This window comes from Clytia hemisphaerica, unplaced genomic scaffold (genome assembly GCF_902728285.1).
Source record: "Clytia hemisphaerica strain Z4C2 unplaced genomic scaffold, Clytia hemisphaerica genome assembly, whole genome shotgun sequence".
Lineage (NCBI taxonomy): Eukaryota > Metazoa > Cnidaria > Hydrozoa > Leptothecata > Clytiidae > Clytia > Clytia hemisphaerica.
In genome coordinates this window covers 44,091-68,412 of record NW_027103684.1, presented here as the reverse complement: position 1 = coordinate 68,412, position 24,322 = coordinate 44,091, and the positions used below count along the sequence as shown (strand labels likewise).

At 34.2% G+C, this 24,322-nt stretch overlaps 2 protein-coding genes across 2 annotated transcripts; one reads left to right on the top strand and one right to left on the bottom strand.

Moving 5' to 3' along the window:
- Nucleotides 1-4,441: 4,441 nt before the first annotated feature.
- LOC136803820 (protein FAM221B-like) lies at nucleotides 4,442-6,170 on the top strand. The gene has a single exon (XM_067060546.1). It carries the CDS (start codon nucleotides 4,652-4,654, stop codon nucleotides 5,654-5,656), a length of 1,005 nt encoding a protein of 334 aa, XP_066916647.1. The 5' UTR covers nucleotides 4,442-4,651; the 3' UTR covers nucleotides 5,657-6,170.
- A 905-nt stretch (nucleotides 6,171-7,075) lies between these two features.
- On the bottom strand, nucleotides 7,076-23,056 carry LOC136803819 (E3 ubiquitin-protein ligase arih1-like). Its single transcript, XM_067060545.1, has 15 exons — nucleotides 22,799-23,056; nucleotides 22,502-22,569; nucleotides 22,218-22,305; nucleotides 21,582-21,659; nucleotides 21,147-21,295; nucleotides 20,812-20,878; nucleotides 17,129-17,235; nucleotides 16,664-16,706; nucleotides 16,363-16,434; nucleotides 15,838-15,915; nucleotides 13,010-13,062; nucleotides 12,592-12,796; nucleotides 9,987-10,100; nucleotides 9,455-9,576; nucleotides 7,076-8,027 (listed from the first exon to the last, which is right to left on the bottom strand). The coding sequence occupies exons 1-15, from the start codon at nucleotides 23,024-23,026 to the stop codon at nucleotides 7,940-7,942; spliced, it is 1,560 nt and encodes a 519-aa protein (XP_066916646.1). The 5' UTR covers nucleotides 23,027-23,056; the 3' UTR covers nucleotides 7,076-7,939.
- Nucleotides 23,057-24,322: the final 1,266 nt, after the last annotated feature.

The following is a 24,322-nucleotide window of genomic DNA, read 5'->3' as shown; positions in this document are numbered from 1 at the left end:
AATACTGGATATTTTAATATTGTCTCCCCTGTCCAGAAATTTATTCTGGAAGATTCGTTTTGGAAAAAAAAGTTTTAACCCTTATTTTTTCACACTGACAACGTTAACAAAAAAGTGTCCTGAAGCTTTACCCCCTCGTTTAACCACTATTGGCAATACTTTGTTTATATGGTTAACGTCCATGGGTTAATGTATCGGCATTTCGCTTGGCCAACTATGTCCCAAAAGCTTTTAATACCATCAACTAGTTGATCTTATGTCATCGGTTATGTTATTTCTGAGATGATATTTCATTTCAGCCCATAGCATAGGTTTTTTTAGATTAAATTTTTTTCTTCTAATTTCTAACTTATAAGCTTATTATTACCCTTTATATACTATTACAGTGTTAGTCTGATATCAGGGTTCGAATTATAAATTTGAGGAGCTTCCCTATTTTTTTTAGCAAAGCGAGATAAAGGAGCAAAGTAAGACTTGAAGTCAGAGATTATAGACAAAGCAAAGTCTGAAGTTTTGAAGTAACGAGTAGATGAAGCAATATATAAACGAGTGAATAAATTAGCAAAGTAGTGAGTTTATAAAGCAATAGATAAACGAAAGAAGAAATTAGCGAGGTAGCGAGTTTATAAAGCAATAGATAAACGAGTGAATAAATTAGCAAAGTATTGAGTTTATAAAGCAATAGATAAACGAGTGAATAAAGTAGCGAAGTGGCAAGTTGATAAACCAATAAATAAACGAATGAATAAAGAAGCGCAGTAGCGAGTTGATAAAGCAATAGATAAACGAGTGATTAAAGTAGCGAGGTAGCGAGTGAATAAAGTAATAGATAAACGAGTGAATAAAATAGCGAAGTGACAAGTAGATAAAGCAATAGATAAACGAACGAAGAAAGTAGCAAAGTGGCAAGTTGATAAAGCAATAGATAAACGAATGAAGAAAGTAGCAAAGTGGAAAGTTGATAAAACAATAGATAAACGAGTGAATAAAGTAGCCGAGTAAATAAAGCATTAGATAAACGAGTGAATAAATTAGCGAAGTAGCAAGTTGATAAAGCAATAGATAAACGAGTGAATAAAGTAGCGAAGTAGCAAGTTGATAAAGCAATAGATAAACGAGTGAATAAATTAGCAAAGTAGCGAGTTGATAAAGCAATAGATAAACGAGTGAATAAAGTAGCGAAGTGGCGAGTTTATAAAGCAATAGATAAACAAATGAAAGAAGTAGCAAAATAGGTGTTTTCTTGTAGTTTTTTAATTTTGCATTTTTGGTTAGGAAATCTTTTTGGATCGCTAAAAAATTCACTTCGCATTTTGTGAAGTGCGAAGCTATAAATTGTAACCCTGGATATTGTTTATATTATCTCGTCTTTTGGACGCTCTTATTATTCAATAAATACATTGAAAGACTTTTCACAAATGTTTCAGCTGTATCTTCTTTACTTGAAATAGGAGGCTTTTAAATATGAAACGTCAGTAAATACTCACTCGCTTTCCTATTAATTCAAAATAAATAGCTATGCTTTCCTATTAATCAGCGGTTGAATAGCACTTACCTATTATACTAAACTAAATAGGCCTTTTATAAAAGGTACGAGTTGAGTGTTGGGAGGGAAATCAAAAGCACTCGCATTGAACGAGTCTGAATAAATTGGATTTCTAACACCTATATATTATGTACTCGCAACGCGCGAGCTTCGCGCACACGTAAAGACATGCGAAACCCCCACTGTAGTTCCCGCCAAAAAAAGTTCCAAGGTAATAGAAATAATTCTGAACTTTGGTTGGGATAAAGTTGAAATCAAGCTTAAAGTATGTGATTCAATAAATGACAATGTAATAAATTGAAAGGCAACAAGGACATATTTCCTATTTGGATCAAAATATACTGGAACATTTTTGAAAGGTTCTGCTGAGAATAGAAATCTCTATTTCTTTCTAGGCAAATAAAAAATTCCAGTAAAGTTTTTAACATTTTTGGCACTCATAGTTACCTAAAGGGAAATAATTTTCGTGGTGTAAAGATACTAAATTGGCACATTTTGCAGAACTAATTTTCGTGATTGACACCCACATTTTGCCCAAATTCTTTCATAATTCTTAAGTGTTTTTAAGCATTTTTAGTCAAAATTGCATTTCGCAAAACTAATTTTTGTGGTAGACACCCAAAAACGTGAAAATTAGTTCCCTTAAGGTAGTATGGTATGTACTACTAAAGTCCATTTGTAAAAGTGAAATCAGTCTACTTATGCTGACTTGATTTCCAAATGATGATAGCAAAAGAGGGTGCAGACTTAAAGTAAAAGAAAGGATTTTTTGATAATTCACAATAAGAAAATTTGAACCACTTTGAATCATAAATTTTCAAATATTCATCTTTTGTGCATAATATATGGTAATGAAAAAATATTTAGAAAATTGACTTAAAAATAATAACCATTTAATTAATTTTTAGCTTTTATAATCTGTATCTAAATCTTTATAAATTAATAATCTTAAGCCGCATCTAACAATTAATAAATTAATATAATTTACATAATTTTGATAAAACCCTTCCAAGTTCATGTCGAAAAACCTAGCTAATTTTGACATATAAAAGCTACAACTCAATATTCAATTCAAATTTCCCCTCAAAATTAGTAGAGTATATACCTTCTGAAAATGTATTTAATTTTATTGAACGAAAATTTGCATTAAAAACTCAGTCAAAACATTAAAAAAATCAGAATTCTTTTGCGTGTGGTTTTGCAATTAGTCCAGATAGTTTAAAAGATTTCTAGAAATTTATCATAAAACCAATCCACTATTTGACGTTGAAGAGAGGCTGATCTTGATTCCAGCCACTGCAGGAAGTTTTACTTCTGGACGCTTCAAGTATTGTAATTTACTTGTGTAATTACTATGATTGAGTAATGGTAAATATAACTCTTCTGTGTTAAAGGTGATACACTTCATTTGTTGTTCTTTGCTAGGAGTAACTTTAGTTTCTGTTTTAGTCTTTGATGGTTTCTTAGCCACAATGGGCGGTAGAACTACTTTCTTGTCACCTCGAAGTTCAGTACCTGATTTCAGAAATATACCATCTTTCTTTTTCTTTCTTGTAGATTTTTTATGTTTTTGACTCTTTGAATGTTTTGACTTTGGTTTTATCGGTTTGGATCTTTTTTCAATTTGAGGTACATCCTCATGGTCACTTTCACCCTCTCCTCTGAGACTTCTGAGTTTTGGTATTTTCTTGATGAAAGATGTTAAATAAAGTCTCTTCTGTATAGTATTATCTTGCTGTAGCTGTATCAAAGTATTATTATTTCCAAGCTTATCCATAATATGTCTGAGATCCTGATTGGGTTCAAATTCTTTGGAGTTTTTATAAGAAACCAAAATTTGCTCATCAACAAAGCCAGCAGGATCAAGTATTTGCTTTGGTCTAGGTTCTGATCTTCTGTCATATGATGATTTTGTTCTTTTCAAATAATTATAAACTTTATCTTTTGTAGATGGGGCCCCGTCTACTCACGATTTTTTCTGAACTCGATAGTAGACGGGTAGTTTTGGACAAAAATTTCTACAATTTTTTGTAGAAACGCTTCTGATTGGCCGATTATGTCTATTGTTCTCCCGAAAAATTTATGCAACAAAATTCTGATTGGCCAGTTTTCAAACGGTTTTTTTTTGGTGGCAAATTCAAAATCTCCAATTCTACCATACTAATTTTTATCTCATGTGAGCTTTGTGAAATGGAGTAAAAATTTGTATGGGTCCAGACTATATCTTTTGGAGCAAATCTTTTGATATATTTGAACTTTTTATCACTGGTCTCAAAGTCAAAAAGAAACCTCCAAGACGGATTCTCATAAGATAGAGTATTCACACTTCTATAATAATGTTTATTTTTACCACCTGTTGAACATTCCTGAGTGTCTTTCAATAATGGTAATTCATAATGTTTGCATTTATCTTTACTAAAATATTTTATGTCATGCTTTTTATTTACTTTTGAGTTGTTGTGCCCCTTTTTTGAAGTGGTGCTGTCCTGTTTTGTAGATGATGGTGAGCTGTTTCTTGACTTTGTTCCATTCTTCTTTAAGCTTCCTTTTTTCCTTTCATCCTTTAAAGTGGTTTTATTAGTATAGCCACACATTGGGATGGTCTGGGTCCAAGTTCCAACAGCATCCCAATTTTTTATAGAAACTGTCTTTTCAAAATTATCTGCTCTGTCACTACATTTGAAAAGGTTGTCAATAGCGTTAATTTCTTTACCTATCTCCTTTGAAATCTTCTTGGATGCACTCATAATGATACAAACCAACCAAAGAGAGATTTTCATTTGTAGCTTTTGATGTTTTGAAGAAGGAAAAGTCGAAACTTTTTTTGGCTAGATGTTCTTTTCGGCAGCCATGATGTTATGCCGTCCGTCGCTATGACATTTAGCTACATATTGAAAGCACACTCCGAGGTAGTTTGGAACTGTGGAATTAAGATATAAACAAAAAATGTAAACAAATATGGCCACTTTTCGATGTAGATTTTTTGTGATTTCGCAAGTTTTTTCAATTCTCGGAGCAACAGTGGTATTTAACTTTTGAAATAATATCTTCGATTCTCTATCTAAAATTTGATACATCTACATTTAACTAAGTACATTTTTGAAAATGAATGGCCGAGGATATCAAAAATATCAGCCTTCAAAATCGAAAAAACGACCCAGTGGAACAAAAAGTCGACCGTTTGAGGAAACAACAACACAGCGGGTGGGCCATACTGATCGGACCAAACAGACCATAATATGTCCAAGAAAGCCTCCAAGGAGACATGATTTACCTAGTGTAAACCCGACATCAAGTAGAAGTTCTACGGAATCAAGAGTTATTGGGAAGCCTTCTACTGCATTGATACAGCAGCGTCATTATACAGTCAAACCGATTATCCCAGCACGGAAAAAGGAGCTCATTTCTGTCGCCAAAGCAATGCACCGTGATGACTTCTCACCAAGACTTCGAAATCTTTATCAAAGAGAGACAAATGCAGCAGTAACTGCTCTTGAACAAGGATTGTATATTGGTTGGAGATGTCCAGAATTCACTTGGGATTGCATACGGCTAGATTCTAAATCAAGATGCTTTTGTGATCATAATCTTGACAGTCACGAACCTTTCAAAGGAGGAAAAACAAAAAAGCTTAAGTGTTTGCAATGTCCATGCAAATCTTTCAATTTTATTCCACAGAGACCTGAAGATATTGGAGAATGGTGGCTAAGAAGGAGACCAGGATTTAATGAAGCAATCTGGAGAGCAAAATGTCGTTGTAAGCATACCCACGTTGAGCATAATCCAGAAACTAGGAAATGTCGAGTTCGAGGTTGTGGTTGTTTTCGGTTTGAATCGAATTTCTTATGTGCTGCTTGTGACAGACATTTAGAGGAGCATTCAACTTTCTTTGAAAATGCAGATATAAGGAGACAGCAAGGATTACCTTGTGGTGAAGATTATCTACCTTTTAATGAGTTACCAGATTTACGAAATATTTGTTTGACTGGCTCGGCTGATAATTCAACAAGGTTTGAAGGGATTGCTAGTGGTCCTTATGCCATACCTCCTAAAAAGGAAGAAACTGGTGTAGGAAGATTTTCAAATGATTCGGTATTTTACAGACGTTGAATATTGTTGAAGACTACGTTTCCAGGGGAAACGCGGCCGAAACGCGGCCGAAACGCGGAATCAAGTTCGTAAAAAAGACTTGAATCAAATCGTGTTAGCGGTTTTATCCCTTTTGAAAATATATTCAAGGAATGTTTGGAATGTTAATGAAAAAACGAAGATTTTGAAAATCAGAAAGCGTTAAGAAGAAAATCAACTTTTGGAATAACTGTGCTTATAAATAACCATTTCCACATGAGTAGTTTTTTTCGATTCTCTGATCTTATAGAAAATCATCAGTGTGAAAAAATTAACTAAAATGTTTATTCAAGGCCAAAGTTTATCACTGATAATTGAAAAATCATCAAAGACTTAAATCAAAGGTTTTACGTTGTATTGAAGAAATATGACGTACTCAGATTATATTGAGACATACGTTAATAGGGGGCCTTAATACCATAAATACAGGCAGGCCACTCCCCCCTGAAATAAGGCGTGGTAAATTCAAAGATTAATTCTGTAGTTGTAAATACTAGTTTTTTACTCTTCTTTTATATAAAGGAATATCTTCAATATTTTGAGATTGTATATACAAAGCACAAAAAAATTAAAATTTTAAATATGCCAACATATTTCCATTTTTTTTGCAAACAAAAAATAAATTTTATTTTCTCGCTAAACTAACAAAAAATATACCTTGAGTCGTTTTTAAAACCTTGTCAGTTATAATTAAAAAAAAAATACAAATGATTCTAAACTCTGGATTGTAAAGTTCAAACTTTGGGGTTTAACATTAGACTTCGGACCTTATGACATTAGGATCCAAAAGCTCAAAATTGTTCCAACAAGGCTGAGAATATAGCCCTGAAAAATCATAATATCTAATGAAATAAAGTGGAAATGCTCAGATCACTATTCTTGTCCAAATTTAAATTTTGAAAAACTACCAAAAAATCTCATTATAAATTCCACCATAAACTGACGAATGACAAGGTTTTTCAAAAACGTCAAGGTCTTCTTCTTTTTAACAAATGCTTTTTACTACAGTAAAAAAATGTGAGACATAGAACACAAGAACATCAATATAATTTATCATCGAAGCAATTCAAAGGACACGAGTCTAGGTTATTGTTATTGTAAAGTTTTCAACTTCATTTTTGTTGTTGGTATTTTCAATCAAAAATTTATCGCAATTTAATTAAAAATTGACATTTAAAACGACAATGTTAGTTTGAATTACAGTAGTTTATAATTCAAAATCTTTAAATTCTACTTAAAATCAAAACGTGTGTTTAAAAAGCCTGTAAAAATCACCTACATGCTATGCTCTGTACGTAGAGAAACGAATGTCCCTTTCACCTTTGTAGATTAAGGCTGTAAAAGCAAACTAGCCCCTATAAATCTTTAAATAAGAAGTATGAACCATTTAACATTTTCTCCCATCTGCTGCTAAAATCTCAACAATGATAAATTCAGATGTGTTGACATTACAAACAAAATGTCAACTTTGTAGAAAAAAAACTTTCTAGTTCTGAAAGAGTGTAAAAAGTTATGTCAAAGAGAATCAAAAGGCCTAAACAAGAATCTATACTGTAATCCGTCCATTTCCATTTTGACTCAAACAGAAACTTTTTCTACTATCTAAAACAATGAAAATGAAGTGCTCAAGTACGAACTACTTTTAATCGGATTAACTTTCGCAAGATTAATTTTTGCGATTTCACGAATCTTTGCCATTTCGCGAAATCAAAACTCGCGTGAGTTTCCTGACTCGCGAAATTGAATTCACCGCAAAAATTTTTAAATAGAATTTTCGGTGGAGTAACCAGTCCAAAGTCTCCATTTGTGGCAAAAAATAGCTGTTTTCAGGCTTATTCGCGAAATTAAATCCACGCAAAATTTTTCAAAGCTCTGACTCGCAAAATTAAATCCAGAAATTTGTTTTTTTTCCCTTGCGAAATTTAATCCGATTAAAGGATGATTGTTTAGAATATTCAGAATAACTTTGTTGTTAATTAATAGTCAAGATTTGTTTATTCCTGTTGTATGTTTATTATTATTTATGATCATGCCTTATCTATGGCCATTATCGATTAATAGACTTGTTCTCTAAAATCGTCAAATACCTAGAAAGTAGAAACCACTAGTCAGAAAAAGAAAGTTGGGAGAAAAGTATACGAGAAAGCAAAAAAGCCTACGAGGAATGGAATGTACATCATATATAATATCACTATCTATAAGCGCCAAACAAGCTGGAAACCTTAATAACATGGATTCGTTGGAGGAAGGAGAAATATCCACAAATTACAGATCTTCTTGGTATTCCCAGAAATCTTTTTCGTAGCCTTCGTGCACATGTTCCAACAATACGTTCCTCCTTTGTTCGCAATACCTAGAAAACACAAGAAAAAGATATTTTTTCACTATGTATGTTGCTAACGTATTGTTCGACCAAGCATTAGGCACTGTTCAGAACAAAAAATTAAATTACAGTGTGTCCATAATAATATAATTAATGGAAACGCAGTTGTGACTTTTTATATTGCAAAACCAGAAAAATGCATTCCACAGTCCGTCAGTGTACTTCAGGGGCTCGTGTCTTTAATTTGATTCTAAATACTAACATGACTTATTTGGTAAAGATATAACAGGAGGGTGTCTAATAGACCTTGAAAACAACCCTCCATCCTTGAAAGTTTTTGATATTATAAATTTTTTAGAAGAACTCAAATTCTTACAACGTGCTGATAATAAGAACACTTTAAGAATATTTTAAGCCAACTTTTTATGAAAATTAATCCTATTATTATTAGAAGACTGGATTTTGGACTTAGGGATGTAAAAATTGCACTAAAAGTCTTCTAACAATTTGAAATAAAATAATATATATAAGAATATATAAGATTTGTCTTTTTTCTTGATTGTAACCTAATATATCGAAATATTCTCAAAATCGTCATGGAGATTAACGTCGTCGTACCTATCATTAAAACCGCAAGGAGTAAAATCGATGTTCAATAAAGAGAAGCTCTTCCAGAAAAAATCCGTTCATGGGGGGGGTGGAGGATGAATTGTCCAGGGGTATTGAAAAAATACCAAATAATTGCAATGTCCAGGGGGTAAATTCCAATGTCCAGGGGTAATTTTTTGTGTCCACGGGGTTGATTTGATGTTTGTCCAGGGGTATAACCCGTGTCCAGGGGGTTAAAAATCAAAATGTCCAGGGGTAATTCATGAAAAAAATAATATATCCTCCACCCCCCATGAACGGATTTTTTCTGGAAGAGCCCAGTAGATTATTGGTCGTGAAAGTATGATACATTATGACAGGATATTTGTTCATCCTAAATGTTATTAAATTTTTATGGGCAATCCGAATGTTCGTATACAACAGCCGTTGCAGCCGTTCATAATCTTCTTATGCGCACGGTAAACCTCTGAAGGCGCTTGAAAATTAAACATCTGAGGAAAATAGTCCTCCCACGGAAAATTCTATAACAAGAATCTTGTTGTGCGCCGGAAAATCAAAAACTAAATTTTCCTGATAAGGTGCCCTATTCATAAACACGATCACGCAACTTTGTTATCATTCCCAGTTCTTTTAGATGAACGCGGTCCTTACGATTTTTAGATTGCATATTCGTCAGATTGTTATATTTTCACACATCCCTTTAGAGCTTCAGCGTGGTGTGCAGAAAACAACAACAATCTGATCTCAGGTTAAAATGAGTATACTGTAATAAGTTGCCAGCAGTAGCAAAAGAACACTTTTGAACTCAGAATTGAATGAAATGAGCTTTTTAAAGCCAAATAACACACCTGTACTTATCTTGTACTTTTTGTTTGATCTCTTGGACGCCCGCCAGTCCGTTGGAATTCAGGTCACGCTCCAAAAATTCTGATAAATGTTCTGTCGCCATCTCCAAATCACTTTGATTGTCCTATAGTGATTATAATCATAGTGATATGTTGAAAAATGTTACGAAACTCAAAAAGGTTGGAAGGGTTTTATAGTTCGGAAGGATTGTACACTATCATGCATCTGAGTCAATATTTATCTGAGTCAATATTTCTACATTTCACGGAAAATAGAATCGCAGATTAGGATCGTTTTACCAGGCACTTTCCCTGACCGACTTAAAAATATACTGGATACCGAGTGGTCCAAAGGTATAATTTTGCACATTTTGAAAAGTGAATTTTGTCTTTGAAAGATTGAAAAATGTTTTCTTTGAAATACATAACTTCAAACTCCACTCAGCCAAATTTAAAAAGTTAAACTTCAAGACTTCTCAAGGTAATTAAGAATTTATAACAGGACAAGGCTGGATCTAAAACCTTTTGCACTTACCTCAAAGATGATGGAATGGTTATTCTTTTTGAGATAAAAGGCGAAGACATATGTGAATTTCAACGTGTTACGACATAAACATAATATATCCACTGCTTTTTTCAAGAATTGGACCTTAAAATTGAAGCGGGCAAAAATTAACGATGCGACGAATATTAAACCCCCTATTCATAGAAATATCGAAAAAACTTATGAAGCGAACAGTTCTAAATATTACACATCCTTGTCACAGACCCAGAGGGATTTTTTCAGCCAGTGTGGGTAAAATAATCGGATTAAAAATCGACGGGGATTGATTGATTCCATGTTTTTTTTTATGGCTGGGGATTTGAATTCCATCGTTTCCGAGCCAGTGGGAATGGAAAAACAACACACTATTTTGCAGTGAGCATTTGCTTATCAGCGAGGACAAACATTATAGTATAATTTTCCACTGGGGATGATATTTTTCAGTGGGAATGGGTCCCAGTGGGTCTGTGAGAAGGGGGTGTAATATTTTAACATGAAACCCACATGATAAGATAGTTTAGGTATAAATTGAATTTTTGTTGTTCGCCAACAAAACTCATAAAAAAGAAATAAACCAGCTGCGCTGGAAGCTCTAGCCGTAAGCTGAGAAAGATGCAAGGATTAGATAAAATAAACAGGTCGGAAATGGAATGCAAAAAGGGGATTCATAATATGCATAATAACTGTTATATTCTTCGGACATACCCCGAAATTTTCTTTCTATTGCGCGTCATATGAGTGTCACGGGGGCCAAAATTAGCACATAAAGAAAAAAAACGAACTAATTAACTTTAGGGGTGATTTTCCTAAGGGTAAAATATGTTTGTGCGAATGGCACCTAAAGAAGCGAAATCAGCAAAATTTAATCCCCGCAAAAGTTTATCCCATTAAGCCACGGGTTTTTAGCTAAGCATTATTTTTTCTGCTGGGATAATACTTGGAGAAGAGTAGGATAAACCAAATAAAATGGTTCAATAGTGTGTATGTAATAAATAGTGTTATATTTGGAAAAAACCTGTTTCACAAAGTCCAAAAAATATCATTTTCAGTTATAACACTGTAAAAATTTCTCCGATCTTGTTCAAATTTACACAGGAATTGTGTTTTAGTATCTTTTACTGAATTCTCATAGTGATATGTTTGTAAAAAATCTGTGTCGGGTTTGAAAAATCAAAAGGAATGGTTGCCAGCCGCGACAAAATTACGACAAAGTCCAAAACGATCATTTTCAGCCATAATACTGTGAAAATTTCTCCGATCTTGTTCAAATTTACACAGGAATTGTGTTTTAGTATCCTTCACTGAATTCTCATAGTGATATGTTTGTAAAAAATCTGTGTCGGTTTGAAAATCAAAAGGATGGTTGCCAGCCGCAACAAAATTACGACAAAGTCCAAAACGATCATTTTCAGCCATAATACTGTGAAAATTTCTCCGATCTTGTTCAAATTTACACAGGAATTGTGTTTTAGTATCCTTTACTGAATTCTCATAGTGATATGTTTGTAAAAAATCTGTGTCGGGTTTGAAAAATCAAAAGGAACGGTCGCCAGCCGCGATGAAATTACAACAAAGTCCAAAAATGATAATTTTCAGCCCTAACACTGTCTGACTGTGAAAATTTCTCCAATCTTGTTAAAATTTACACAGGAACTGTGTTTCAGTATCCTTTATTGAATTCTCATAGTGATATGTTTGTAAAAAATCTGTGTGGGGTTTGAAAAATCAAAAGGAACGGTCGCCAGCCGATGATGAATGCGACAATAACAAAGTCCAAAACAGGATCATTTTCAGCCATACATAACACCACAAAAAATACTGTGTGTCAATGGCTGTGTGTTTGAAAGTTTCATTGTCAAGTTTGAAAATCCAAATGGGACAACCACCAATTATATATCATCATGAAAAATGACCAAAAGTCCAAAATAGATCATCTTTACAGCATAAAATCATGAGAAACACACGTATTTGAATTCGCTTGACAAGACACAGATAAGTTCTTTTAGTGATAACTAGCAAGTGAGATAAATTAATACCAGTATTTACACTTGCAGCTATCTTTTTACACTAAAAATATGGTAACCAAAAACAATTCTCACCCTTCTCTAGCAGAAAATTTGGCAAGAATATCGATTAGGTTTTCTCGTGACCAGCCAATGTTTACTTCACTAACTGATTTGTACTGGCAGTTTATTAGGAAGCTAACTTCATTTTCATCAACTTTTCTCTATCGATTGCTCAAGCAGGAGCGCACAATAAGGGAGATAAACAACACAATAAAGGAGATAATATCTCGCGCTTTCGTTTTCTTCAGCGGATTTCCCGCTCTCCCGAACATCCGATAGAAACCGAATCGGGAAATACTTTTTTGGAATCTTAACGCCGTCCCCCCCAACACCCATTTTAATGCTCACCTGCGGCTAGAGCAATAAGTTTATAATACCTAAACTAATGATAAAAAATTTCAAGCGTTTAAAATCTAACTTTTCAGGTTTTAATGTTCTTTTTTTAAGCATTATTTGAGTACTTTACAGTCCGTAGCATTATTTAATGCTAATAATAACTTGTTGGATGTTCTTATAAAAAAAACGTGTACCTCAATCCAAGACATGTTCATTTCTTGCATAGTGTCCATTTTTTCTTTGACTTGATTGTATAATTTCTGTTCGAATTTGGCCGACTGTAAGTGATTCATATAACGATTACAGTAGAACAGATATCGCTCCAAAGCCGCGCGGGATTTTGTTTGAGCGTCGCGCGCTTGTTGAGCATCTTTTTCATCGTAACGGTTGCAGTTGTACCTGGAAACCAAAAAACCTTCATGTAAATGACAACATTTCCATGAATGAATTAGCCATAGTATAGATAGGTGTTAATAGATGATGCTAAACCTAATTTAATCTGAATTGCGTTAGCTAAAACCAACCGCAGAATGGGATTAAAAAATAGCCATTCGTAATATGTTTTAAATACTTGACGAGGTTATAATGTCTAATAAGGAATGTATTGCTTACCAACTGGAGCCGTGTGATTGCCAAGGACCTAAACAAACCCAGCAGAAATCACCCTACAATGAAAAATATGATGTTTTTTAAAATAAATTTTCTCCAATAGACAAGCCAGAACGCTGATTGGACCTATCTGATGATTAAAGTTAGAGCAAGTAGGGAAGTGTAATATAGTATAATATAGTGCTGGAACATTAAGGGGAAAAGCAGTAATTGTGTTATTGGAAATTCGAGTTATAGAGAGGCAGGTTATCCTAAGAATCTCTTCAAGAGACCGAAAAATTCGAGTTTATGGAGATAATATAGTTGAGGAGGTTCGAGTTATGGAAAGTCGACTATATAAATACGATGGCCCCTAAGGCTCACCACGCACTTCCAGTTCTTAAAAAAATTGTGAACTAGAACTGTCTAGGATCATGGCCCAGAAGGCTCACGAGACACTGCGCACTTCCGAGTTTTTTTGTGACGACACTGTGCACTTCTAAAAATATTTTAGCCCCCCTCGAAAGATAGCCGTTCTGGTAAGCAAAATAGATACCGAGTTTTAATAAATGAGTTGATGAGGCGAAGAAGAGTCTTGGAAATCCCGAGTTATTTTTCTCGAGTCAAAAAAACGAGTTACGAAAAAAACGAGTTATGACGTTATTTTCGGAAATATTGACGTCATTTTGTACCTTCTATGACGTCATTCTCAATTTTGTAACTCTGTTTTTTTCCTTGACTTTAAAATTTCGAGTTATTTCTGGTATTTTATTAAACTCGAGTATTTTTCCTCCCTTTGAATTTTCGAGTTATTCCTCATTTTTTAACTCGGTTTATTTTCGTTATTTTAAATTTTCGAGTTATTTTCCTTCCTGTAGATTCTCGAGTTATTTTGGCGTTCCCAGCAGAAGGCTCAAAAACACGCACTTCTAGTTTTCACCCACTAATAGAGGGTGGTCTAATGGTGGAAAATGCTGGCGGCGTGGATGCAAAAAAGAAAGTTGATATTTGGTCACTTTTTTCTTCCCCGATTTAAGCCCGAAAATTCCCCAATTTTTGCCACTGAGGGGAAATTTTGCTGACCAGCACTTAACTCGGAAATTTTAACCTGTAATTCTTGATATGAACAACTCGGAAATATTAACTCGTTTTGCGTAACTCGACATTCATTTTAAAGACCAAAAAAAAATCCATTTCGCGGGCGGCCGCTCGCTTGGAAATTTTTCGCCGTGACAAAAATTCAGAAGTGCGCAGTGTCACTTGAGCCTTCTGGGCCATTGACCCTAGACAGTTCTAGTTCACAAATTTTATAAGAACTTGAAGTGCGTGGTGAGCCTTAGGGGCCATCGTATATAAAGCAATAATGGAAAAGATCATTTAAAATATTTCCGTCATTTTCGCGCCATTTTTCTCAAAAATCAGACTCGGCCACATTCAGGGCATTGCTAATAAGATGTGCAAGAAATCGGAAAAACTAATGATGAAATCTCGATAAAATGCTAAAAACGGGTTTTCCGGCATTTTTGGCCGGAAAATTTTTTTTTTCGAAAATCGGGCTCCGTCACATTTTGATCATGACTATTTTGCACCTTTGTGATACTTTTATGGACCTACCTGGTTAAACATTTAACACTGATATCTACGTGAGCATGATCGTTAAACAATCATTCAGAACACAAATAGTGACGATCTATTAAAATTAGTCGTTTGTTTCTTATAAAAAAAACGTTTAGAAACCAAAATTTCATGCTCTTGAAATATTCTTTCATATTCAAGACTTCGTGAGCAAAAAAAATATCTATCTCATAAAAAATTTAGTAATTTGGCTAAGAACATTTGATGTATGCTTATTAATAGTGATTCTTATAGATAAAGATACGTTTTTTTGAGCTGAAAAATTCTTTTTTTACAAAACTCTGCTTGAGCCTTTTACCTACTTTCATACAAGAAATCAGAAAAAAACAATGATCCAATATTTCACAAAGTCCAAAAAACCCTTTTTTAGCCGTTTTTTAGCTGAACTTTACCCAAATTTTTTCTCCAAAAATCGAGCTCCGTCACATTCGAGGGTTTATAGTTATGCATCTTTGTGCAAAAAATCATAAAGAAGAAAGCTAATACCTAAGTAATTGACAATGTGCTTAAAAAAATATATCGAATTTGGCCAGTTTTTCTATAAAAACACGCCAAGCAACCAAAATTTCATGTCTAAACACACATATTCTTCAAAAGTAAACCCTCATGAGCAAAAAAAACATCAATCTCATAAAAAAATTGAGTAATTTGACTAAGAACGTTGATGTATGCTTATTAATAGTGATTTTATAGATAAACATGCGTTTTTTGAGGCAACAATTTTTTTTTGCAAAAAATCTGCTTGAGCCATCTTTTATCCTACCAGATCCTACTTTCATGCAAAAAATCATAAAAAATTAATGATCCAATTTTTCACAAAGTCCAAAAAACCCGTTTTGTAACCGTTTTTGGCCCAAATTTGCCCCAAATTTTTTTTTCTCTCGAAAATCGGGCTCCGTCATATTTTGGCCGCCACCATTTTGCACCTTTGTACCAAAAATCAAAAGATTCCAATGATTCAATCTCGAGAAAAGTCGGTAACGAACGGACGAACGGACAGAGGTTAATTTATAGGACCTCCACCCCACCGGGGTAGGTCCAAAAACTAATGAGCCAATCTCTAGAAAAGCTGGTAACAGACGGACGGACGGACAAAGGTTAATTCATAGGACCTCCAGGACCTCCAATAAACGAAATAACGAGTAAGTGAGTAAGTGAGTAAATGAGTGAGTGAGTGAGTGAGTGAGTGAGTGAGTGAGTGAACACTTTATCTATACCTTGCAAGCTGTATTTCTACAGATCATGTGATTACATCCGCCATTTTTCTCAATTGTCACGTGACATTTTGGACATTCCTATGAAAACAAGCACAGTGCATATTGGACCAACTAATGATAAATATAGAATGGGAATAGAAATGGAAGTACGAGAAATAGTTTATTAGCAATTCTCGAGACTTAGTTTGAGACGGACGGACGGATGGAAGGACACAGGTTAATTTAAAGGGGATACCTCCGGGGTAAATCCAAAAAACAGGAGCGCAAAACCTGGTAAAACAGTAAACTGGTGAAATCACATGCCATATGGAATATATTGTTGAGCAACATAGTTCGCACTCCCCCCGCACTCCCCCCCCCCGGTAGAGATGTCCTGAAAAAGGGGGGGGGGGTAAGAAAGAAAATTTCTTGTAGGGGTAAAGGGGAAGTTTCCTAAAGGGGGAGGTTAAGATAAGGAATATTTTAACTTGAGAAATATCAAAAAGGATAAAAAATTAATGTGGAAAAGGATTTGAAAATATTTACTTTTGTATTGGCTGAGATCCAATTGGAAGTTTCACTATCATCATCACATTTTTTCATCCATTTTTTTAACCACTTAAAAAAGAGAATAAGAATTATTTACACTTGAAGAATATGAAAAAATGTCATATAACGCATAATGAATCTGATATGGCGCGTTATGATAGAACGATAGAAAACAACTTGTATCAGATTTATTAGTTTTACAAATTAGATTTTCAATGATACACGGTGATTCTTGGTCTAATGGTTGATAAATGTCCACAAATTAACCAAATAGGAAGATTCTATTTTTTACACTTACAAAACATTTGACTGGGTCATGTGATTGATGTCCACAACTGAAGCTAAACAAAATATGAAAGACAATAATTCAAATTATAGTTTCTTGACTGTACAAACTTTCAAATTCAAACTTAATTCATCAAGGTGATAAAATTAACAGTTGTCTGAAACGATAGCCTCAAATAATGCTGTCTCAATCAAATCAGAATTCTGATAGTCAAACCACTGAGCTTTATATAATCCCTGTCCAGGGTTTTTTAAAGGTCAGTGGTTCAACTACATGTTAGTGTTCTAAGATGAAGAAACGAAATTTCAGGGTTAACAATTGTTTTAACCAGCAATTAATTTAGATTAGATTAGACCAAAATAAACATATTTTTGGCAGCTGAAAAAATCAGAGAGGTTTGGAAAAGATCGAAAATTAACAAACAGGATGCTGTTTATCAGGAATTTGAGAGTTAGAAAAGAAAAGAACTCCTCTTACCAAAAAGTATATCCACACAAACATTCTACAGGTTTTGCATCATTGTAACAAGCTTTGATTGCATTACTACAGTCGGGTGCAGGACACCATTTCATTAAGTGATTACTCTGTAAAGAAAAAGTAATCAATCAATCAATCAATCAATCAATCAATCAATCAATCAATCAATCAATCAATCAATCAATCAATCAATCAATCAATCAATCAATCAATCAATCAATCAATCAATCAATCAATCAATCAATCAATCAATCAATCAATCAATCAATCAAAATAAGTGATTGGGGCCTGAGAGTAGAACTGGTGAGGTGCTCCATCTCACATGATGTTAGGTGTAGCGAGGGGGGTGCGAGCGAGCCATGACATCTCATGTAGACCTCCTCGCCTCCGGCTCCTTACTAGCTTTTACAGTATAGTGTATTTATTGTGGCAGAAGACTCATATTTTGGTGTTTTCAAATCAGTTGCTCAGTCTTAATAATCGTGACCGTGACCGGGAAGCTCAGTTGGTAGAGCATTCGCCTTACAATCTAAGGGTTGTGGGTTCGATCCCCGGTTACCGCCAACTCAGCAGATGAGTAGATAGATCTAGGCGGTAAGTTACTGGGAGCTGAGAGTAGGTTTGGCGCTCCACCTCAGCATTCGATCTCCCAGGTCTAGCGCAAACAGAAAAGGGGATAGACTCCCTCACTCCTGGCTCCGCCGACAGCCACCAGATGAATATACTTACGTACTTAATAAATACCTATATTGGGCTTTTCCAGAAATAGTCCGTGCCCCCTTGTTGAGGATATCGGATATCCAGGGGGTAAAGTGTCTTTTCAAGTAAAAAAGACGATATCCAGGGGTAAGCATCTTTATAAGAGAGGATATCCAGGGGTTGAGCATATTTTTAAGAGTGGATATCCAGGGGATCTTTACTAATAAAATAGGATATCCAGGGGGTTCGATACTTCGAAAGTGTATCAATATCCTCAACACTGGGGGTAATATTTCTTTCTGGAAAAGCCCATTCAATAATAAAATCTATTCCAAAAAAATGGGAGTTCATACTTTTTTAGACATTGCTCTTGAGGAATATAATGAAAAATAATATCTTGTTGGGAAGATAACTTTAGGCTGGATCGAAGCAATAGATACATTTCGATAATTTTATCAATTTGGATTGTCTACTTCGACGTTTTTCGGAGCGCTGTAACTAAAATGGATCCCACTTTTGAAATCAGCAATATTCAAAGTTTTAGAAATCTCCTCAATTTTTCAGTAGGCTCTTCAAAACTTATAATAATATCTCTTTTATCTTCAAAAGTATGGAATGCCAATTATTTTTGGAACAGACTTTGTTTAATGAATAATATTGAAATAACATAATACGCAATAAAAATAACCAAATAGGGGAACGTAAACTGTAAAGCCAGTATTATTCTATAATATACATCTATTAACTAGCAATTAGCTGTCGCTATGAATGCCCCGCCGATAGCAGATATTAGCCCAGAGGAAGTTAGTCATGAAAAGAGCAAGGGAATCATACTCAGACTATAAATTGGTGAAATGAGTCTTCATAAAAAGTGCTCAATGTTACTAGAGCTGTTTAAAGTTAAGAAGCACGAGCCGATGCGGTTAAAATTTTCTCAGTAAGATCCATACATAACGAAAGTGTCAATCCAAAAAAAACATGTTTAATCTACCCTTTCTGATGCAAAGTGACTTAAATTAAAACCATTACAGGTTTCGCAACATATTAAGAACTAGAATGATATCAAAGTTGATTTTCTTCAATCACCAGATAAAATCTAATAAAAATCCCTTTTGAAAACCCAAACATAAGAATGTGTACTGTGAAACTGAAAGTGCTTCCCTTTCATAAAGAATATACATAATGCAGATTAAAAGGTGAATTTGAAAATGAAATTGAATATAATTTCAGTCATTTGATTTGAAATTTAAAAAGTAAGTAACTTTGGACTGGTGGCATACTGTAGATATAATTTATTTGTATCAAAGGTTACTGAAAATTATCTGAAAAACTTTAACAATCTTTATACGTGTTTCTGCAAAAAGTTTTCAGTTAGAATAAAATTTCTTCATGGTTACTAAAGATATGAATTTGATAGTTGCTCTCAAAATTGCCACGGGAATTTTCAGATACCGTGTCCTGTTGTAACCACCGTCAACATGGTTAAAAACTTTTCACTTCCCAGGTAGGTACAACATTGAGTTTGTATTTTATTGGACGTCTGGTTCTAAAAAGTCAAAAAGTTTGTTCAGTTTTGATTTGAGCAAAGTATACTCCTGCGTTCAACATCAATACGGTACAATGTGCTGTGGTGGTATTAGTAGAGAGAGTGTTCGAGTCTGTTCATAATATGAGGCTGAAAATCTTCGGCGTACATTACATATATCGAGGTACCGTTCTGACACAGTGACATAAACAGCATTTTCAAAGTTTGCTTTTTAAGCTTCAATATTGGCGTAAAGAATTATTCACAAAATAGCATCAAATACTTCATAATCCATCGTTTTCGGCTTTTTTTCCGCTTCTGTTTACATTTTTCTGCTCGCTGCTTCCCATGCACAACCATTTTTTTTTGCTGTAACACTGTGCTTCAAATGTCCACGAGAATGAATCAGTTCATGTTAGTCATAGTATATTTTCATTGGCATGTCTCACTCACTAAACCTTTTGTAAGAAACTCGATGTTGGTACCAGTTTTTGGCACGTTTTGGCGCAAGGCTTACTCTTTGAAAAATTACTTTCGGCGCATGCAATATCCATATAATTATAGGGTACTCTGGGTTTTGTCTTTCCACCAAAAATTTCAATTTAATTTCCTTCAAAATGAAATCACTATATAGGTAAACAATATGAATTAACGGTCAATTTCCCTTTTGTCTATGCCTTTATAATATCAGCAGGGTTTCGTTAGAGCAGCGCATAACACTCTGTCTGTGTGTGTGTAACATACTGTCATTGAAGATGTCCATCGTCCATTCTGACAATTGTATAAGGTTTGATCTAATATCAGTAGTTTGATAGTTATTCATTCAGTAGCAAGCAATGTCCCTCGAGTAAATCCAGTTGAGCAAATACGTTAAAAAGATATTAACCAAGCAAAAATAAAATCTTGTGCGCTGTTTGTTGTTTGTGAAAGCTTTTAGCTGTGTGGACTGGCAGTGCAGACGGGAAGCTACCTTCTCTGTCCGCGCATAGCTAGGAAATCAATACAAGTAGCAGCAAAAGAGATATCGCGCGCGAACATTTTTTAACCGCGCGCGGCCCGCTCAGAATCGGACGAAACATGAATATGAATATGAATATGAATATGAATATTTTTCTGGCGAGCAGGTCCGCTACGTGAAGCAACAAAAGCCCCTGCGGGGCAATTAGTCTGTTTGTTTATTCTGCAAAAACATTCCACAGCTCCATTAAAAACGCAGACAATTCATTCCAATTCTTATTTGACACTTTACAGTCAAAACATTGTAAACTCTCTGTCATTAAGATGATATATTAAAGTGAAGACATTGCTGTGTTGAATCGAACAATTAAGTTACGTCGCGCGCTATCTTTTGTTTTGATGATTGGTTGAATAAACTACAATCTTCATGCAAGCTCAGCGTTTTTAAAGCAGCGATTCAGACTTTGGAAAACATAATGTCTGGCTTTAAGAAAGCACCTACCTGTACAAAACTGTCTGCTATTAATTTATGATAACGTGATCGAACACTGCTATCTTGTAATATTTTTCTGAAAAGAAAAAGGAGAAAAATAGTATAAAAAGTAAATACTGGTAAATACCGATATGTTACATTCAAAGCTGTGATGAATCAAAGTGATATGTTTTTTAGTAAAAGGTAATGCCTTTTTATACAAATAGGAGCATTTTGAACAAAAAATCTTTGTTTTGGAAAACTAATATTTGTTATTTTAATCTACCTAATTTAAGATTACAAGATTGATTGGTTTGTAAATGAAACAATATACGATTAACATTAGCCATTAAAAAGTTACTTACATAACAAAATTTTCATCAACTAGAATATCACACTGTGAAGCAGGACAAAAGATATCCTGACCAGTATTTTCGTGTAAAATTTTTGATATCAGATACTCATTCCAGCAAAACTGACAGAATTTATGTCCACATTGTAATCCTGTCAATATCTGAAAAGTGAAAAGATGAAAATTTTACAATGAGTGTATTACCAATGTGAAGTGCGAAAATAGGACCTCAAAATCACATTGGCCTAAACATTTTAGTAAATGTCTGTAAAATACCACTTCCAAAATTGAGGAGGCAATAGCTTATAAAATAATATTAGTCTAGGATTTAGTAATAAGCCCCTCCCTGATACGAGCTAAAGGTTCATAAACACTTTGTTTTCTCACGTCTGACTGAATGAAAATTTTAAAATATAAAATTTTGTACATGATTATTTTAATAACTTACATCTAACTGAACTTCTGATAAACATATTCCACATTCAGGAAAAATATTTTTAGAGCTCCCAACAATTGCTGCTGCAGTCTAAAAAGTAGAAAAATAAAGAATTGAGCCAGATCATGAAGACATACTCAAGTGAAGCATTTTACAATAATGAGGGAATTAGGTTTGACCAGTCTGGTAAGTTCACTTGAAATAAATAAATTTGATTTTGATTTAAACATTTACCCTGGGGTTTTTGCTGTTTGCCAAATTTTGTTCTTATCAATATTATTAGTCCAGGGTTCAATTTCTTTGCCAATTACTTAGCGAATTGAACACTTTTTGGCTAAAGCAAGACTAAAATTGGCTGAAAATTAGCAAAATTAGTATAAACTCAATTTTTCAACAGGGTTTCGGAAAACTTGAGTCATGGTTTGTCAGTACCAGAATTCCAACCAATTTTGAAGAGTGGACAAAAACTGCAATCTAGTACAGCTTTCAATAAATTTAGATAAAATTTTGAAAAGAAAGTTGCTTTAAAATTAGGACAAATAGAAAAAAAAGGTAGAAAAGTAGTACAATTTTCCCAAACTTTCAAATTGAAAAAACACTAATTGCATATTCTTTGGTTAAAAGATGGTTTTAGATGTGCCATCCTACCTTAGACCTGGTGGTCATTGGGCGATTCCTGTGAGGGTTAATGACATGTGCTTCTGCAAATAACTTTTCTTGATCTGTGGTATAGTACCTAATGGGGTAAAAAAGTGAACAAAGAATTATATAAAAATTCTTACTTAATTCAAGTTTGCATTCTTCCATTGCTGACAAGAATGCTGAACAAGGGAATTATAATCAAAAGTGTTCGATAAATTCTAAATAAAAAAAGCTTTGCTAACAGGCGTCAAGAGAATTGCTTTCATTGTTGTTTTAGAATCAAATTATACCTTTCCAGTAGTTTTTCTTTGTCCCATTTGAAGTGGGTGAGTAGAATACGAGCTGTTGAATGTGGTATCTAAAACAGCAACAACAAACTCTAACCGATGTCCATGAATAACTTAACTGCAACAATGTTGATAAAACAAAACCATTAAGTACAAAGAAAAAAAGTAATTTTGAAGCGACAGAAATTGAAAAGTGAATAGAATTCAATTTTTTTTTTAATGCAACTTCTTGAAAATAGGGGAAAAAATCTCTTAATTTCCTAAAGCATCACTTTTGATTTTATTTAGCTGATTTCATACCTGAAACACTGAGTTGACCTCCTCTATGCATTGGTTCATTGTCACAACAATTGACTCAGGTGTTAAACAAACATAAGAAAAATCATCTTCATCTTTATTGTATTTAAAGCTACTAGAGGAAGTTTCTCCTGCAGCTTCTACGTCACATGATATATCAAAATCATCTTGATCATCTTCTGGGTCAGATAATTCATCTTCGTCGTACATAAAGTCATCATCTGAGTCCATATTTTGCTAAAGAATAAATTATTTCATAAATCTTTAATTATATGTTCAATACCGTGAAGTCGGGTAACTTGCATCAGTGGAGGCAAACATGCATAGCCATCAAATGACTGACCAATCAAAGCAGCAAAATTTCAAAACAAATGAACTATGCAACTCTGCTCGCAGCTCTACTCTAGTTTGTATTTTAATGACCGGTCAGGTCATTCATTTGAGGGCTATGCATGTTTGCCTCCACTGATGAAAGTTACCCGACTTCACAGTAGCAGTTGAGAAGACACAGTGCTGCAAATAACGGCCGGTGACCGGTAAATACCGGTCATTTTGTAGTTTCTACCGGTCATTCTGAAGCTCAGTTTTTCATTTTATCCGGTTAAAATTTTAGATTAGAGGCTTCTTAATAGCGCTTCTAATTAAAAGAGGAGCAGTTTTTAAATCAAAATAGGTGTTTAGCCAATCTAAAGGTCATTACAGACTACAAATTTTCTAAGATGGTTCCGCCAGACCCCCCGCTCGTTACACTCGAAATATTACCGGCCAACTGAAATTTCCCTATTTGCAGCACTGAGTCATGAAGTGTCAATCACAATATCTGTTTTTCCTGTTGTCAACACACTGACTTGAAAAAATTGACAAAAATAGAGTCCGATGGTCTGTAAAATTGTCACTTTCTAATGGAATATTGATCTTTAAGGTAACTTGCATCAGTGGAGGCTAATATGCATAGCCCTCAAATGAATGACCTGGCTGGTCATTAAAAAAATACAAAGTTAAATAAAAAAAGCCTGATTCACAAAAAAATTGCGGGTGGTCAAATGTATAAATATCTACTAATCATAAGTGATGTCATGCATACTGTCAACTGCTCTAACTTGGGACTATCTGACAAAACATGGGACGGCAATTCAGTCACCATTTCACTGAACCTCCAAAGTCATTTGATTTGAGTAAATGAATGGCGTATTAAAAAATACACGATTTCCCTTTCGCACCAAGTAGGCTTTTAAATCGAAAAATGAAAAAATCCATAGTGGAACTGTGAGTGGAACACGCACAAGTGTCTGTGCACTCTAAGAGGACCGAAGAAGTATGATTGATAAACTTGGTGGAGTTATCAAAAAAAATTGTTGTCAAAGAGATTTAAAAGTAAGTGAAAGTACAGACCAGATATCAACCATTCCCATGTTTCAACCAATACCTGCCAATACACCTTTCCCATAATTCAAAGTTCTCAGAAATGGCCCGGGAAAATGTGCCCTCCACCGTTGTGTATAAAATTGTTTGTGAGGTAAAAACACG

Bases quoted from the DNA above. Each gene is read 5' to 3' on its own strand.
- LOC136803820 (XM_067060546.1), top strand. From the start codon at position 4,652: ATGAATGGCCGAGGATATCAAAAATATCAGCCTTCAAAATCGAAAAAA.
- LOC136803819 (XM_067060545.1), bottom strand. From the start codon at position 23,026: ATGGACTCAGATGATGACTTTATGTACGACGAAGATGAATTATCTGAC. The intron at 21,660-22,217 runs GTAGGATGGCAC...TCTACTTTTTAG, and splicing joins CAATGACCACCAGGTCTAAG to ACTGCAGCAGCAATTGTTGG. The intron at 8,028-9,454 runs GTGTGTTATTTG...TGTGTTTTCTAG, and splicing joins AAAGTACAAGATAAGTACAG to GTATTGCGAACAAAGGAGGA.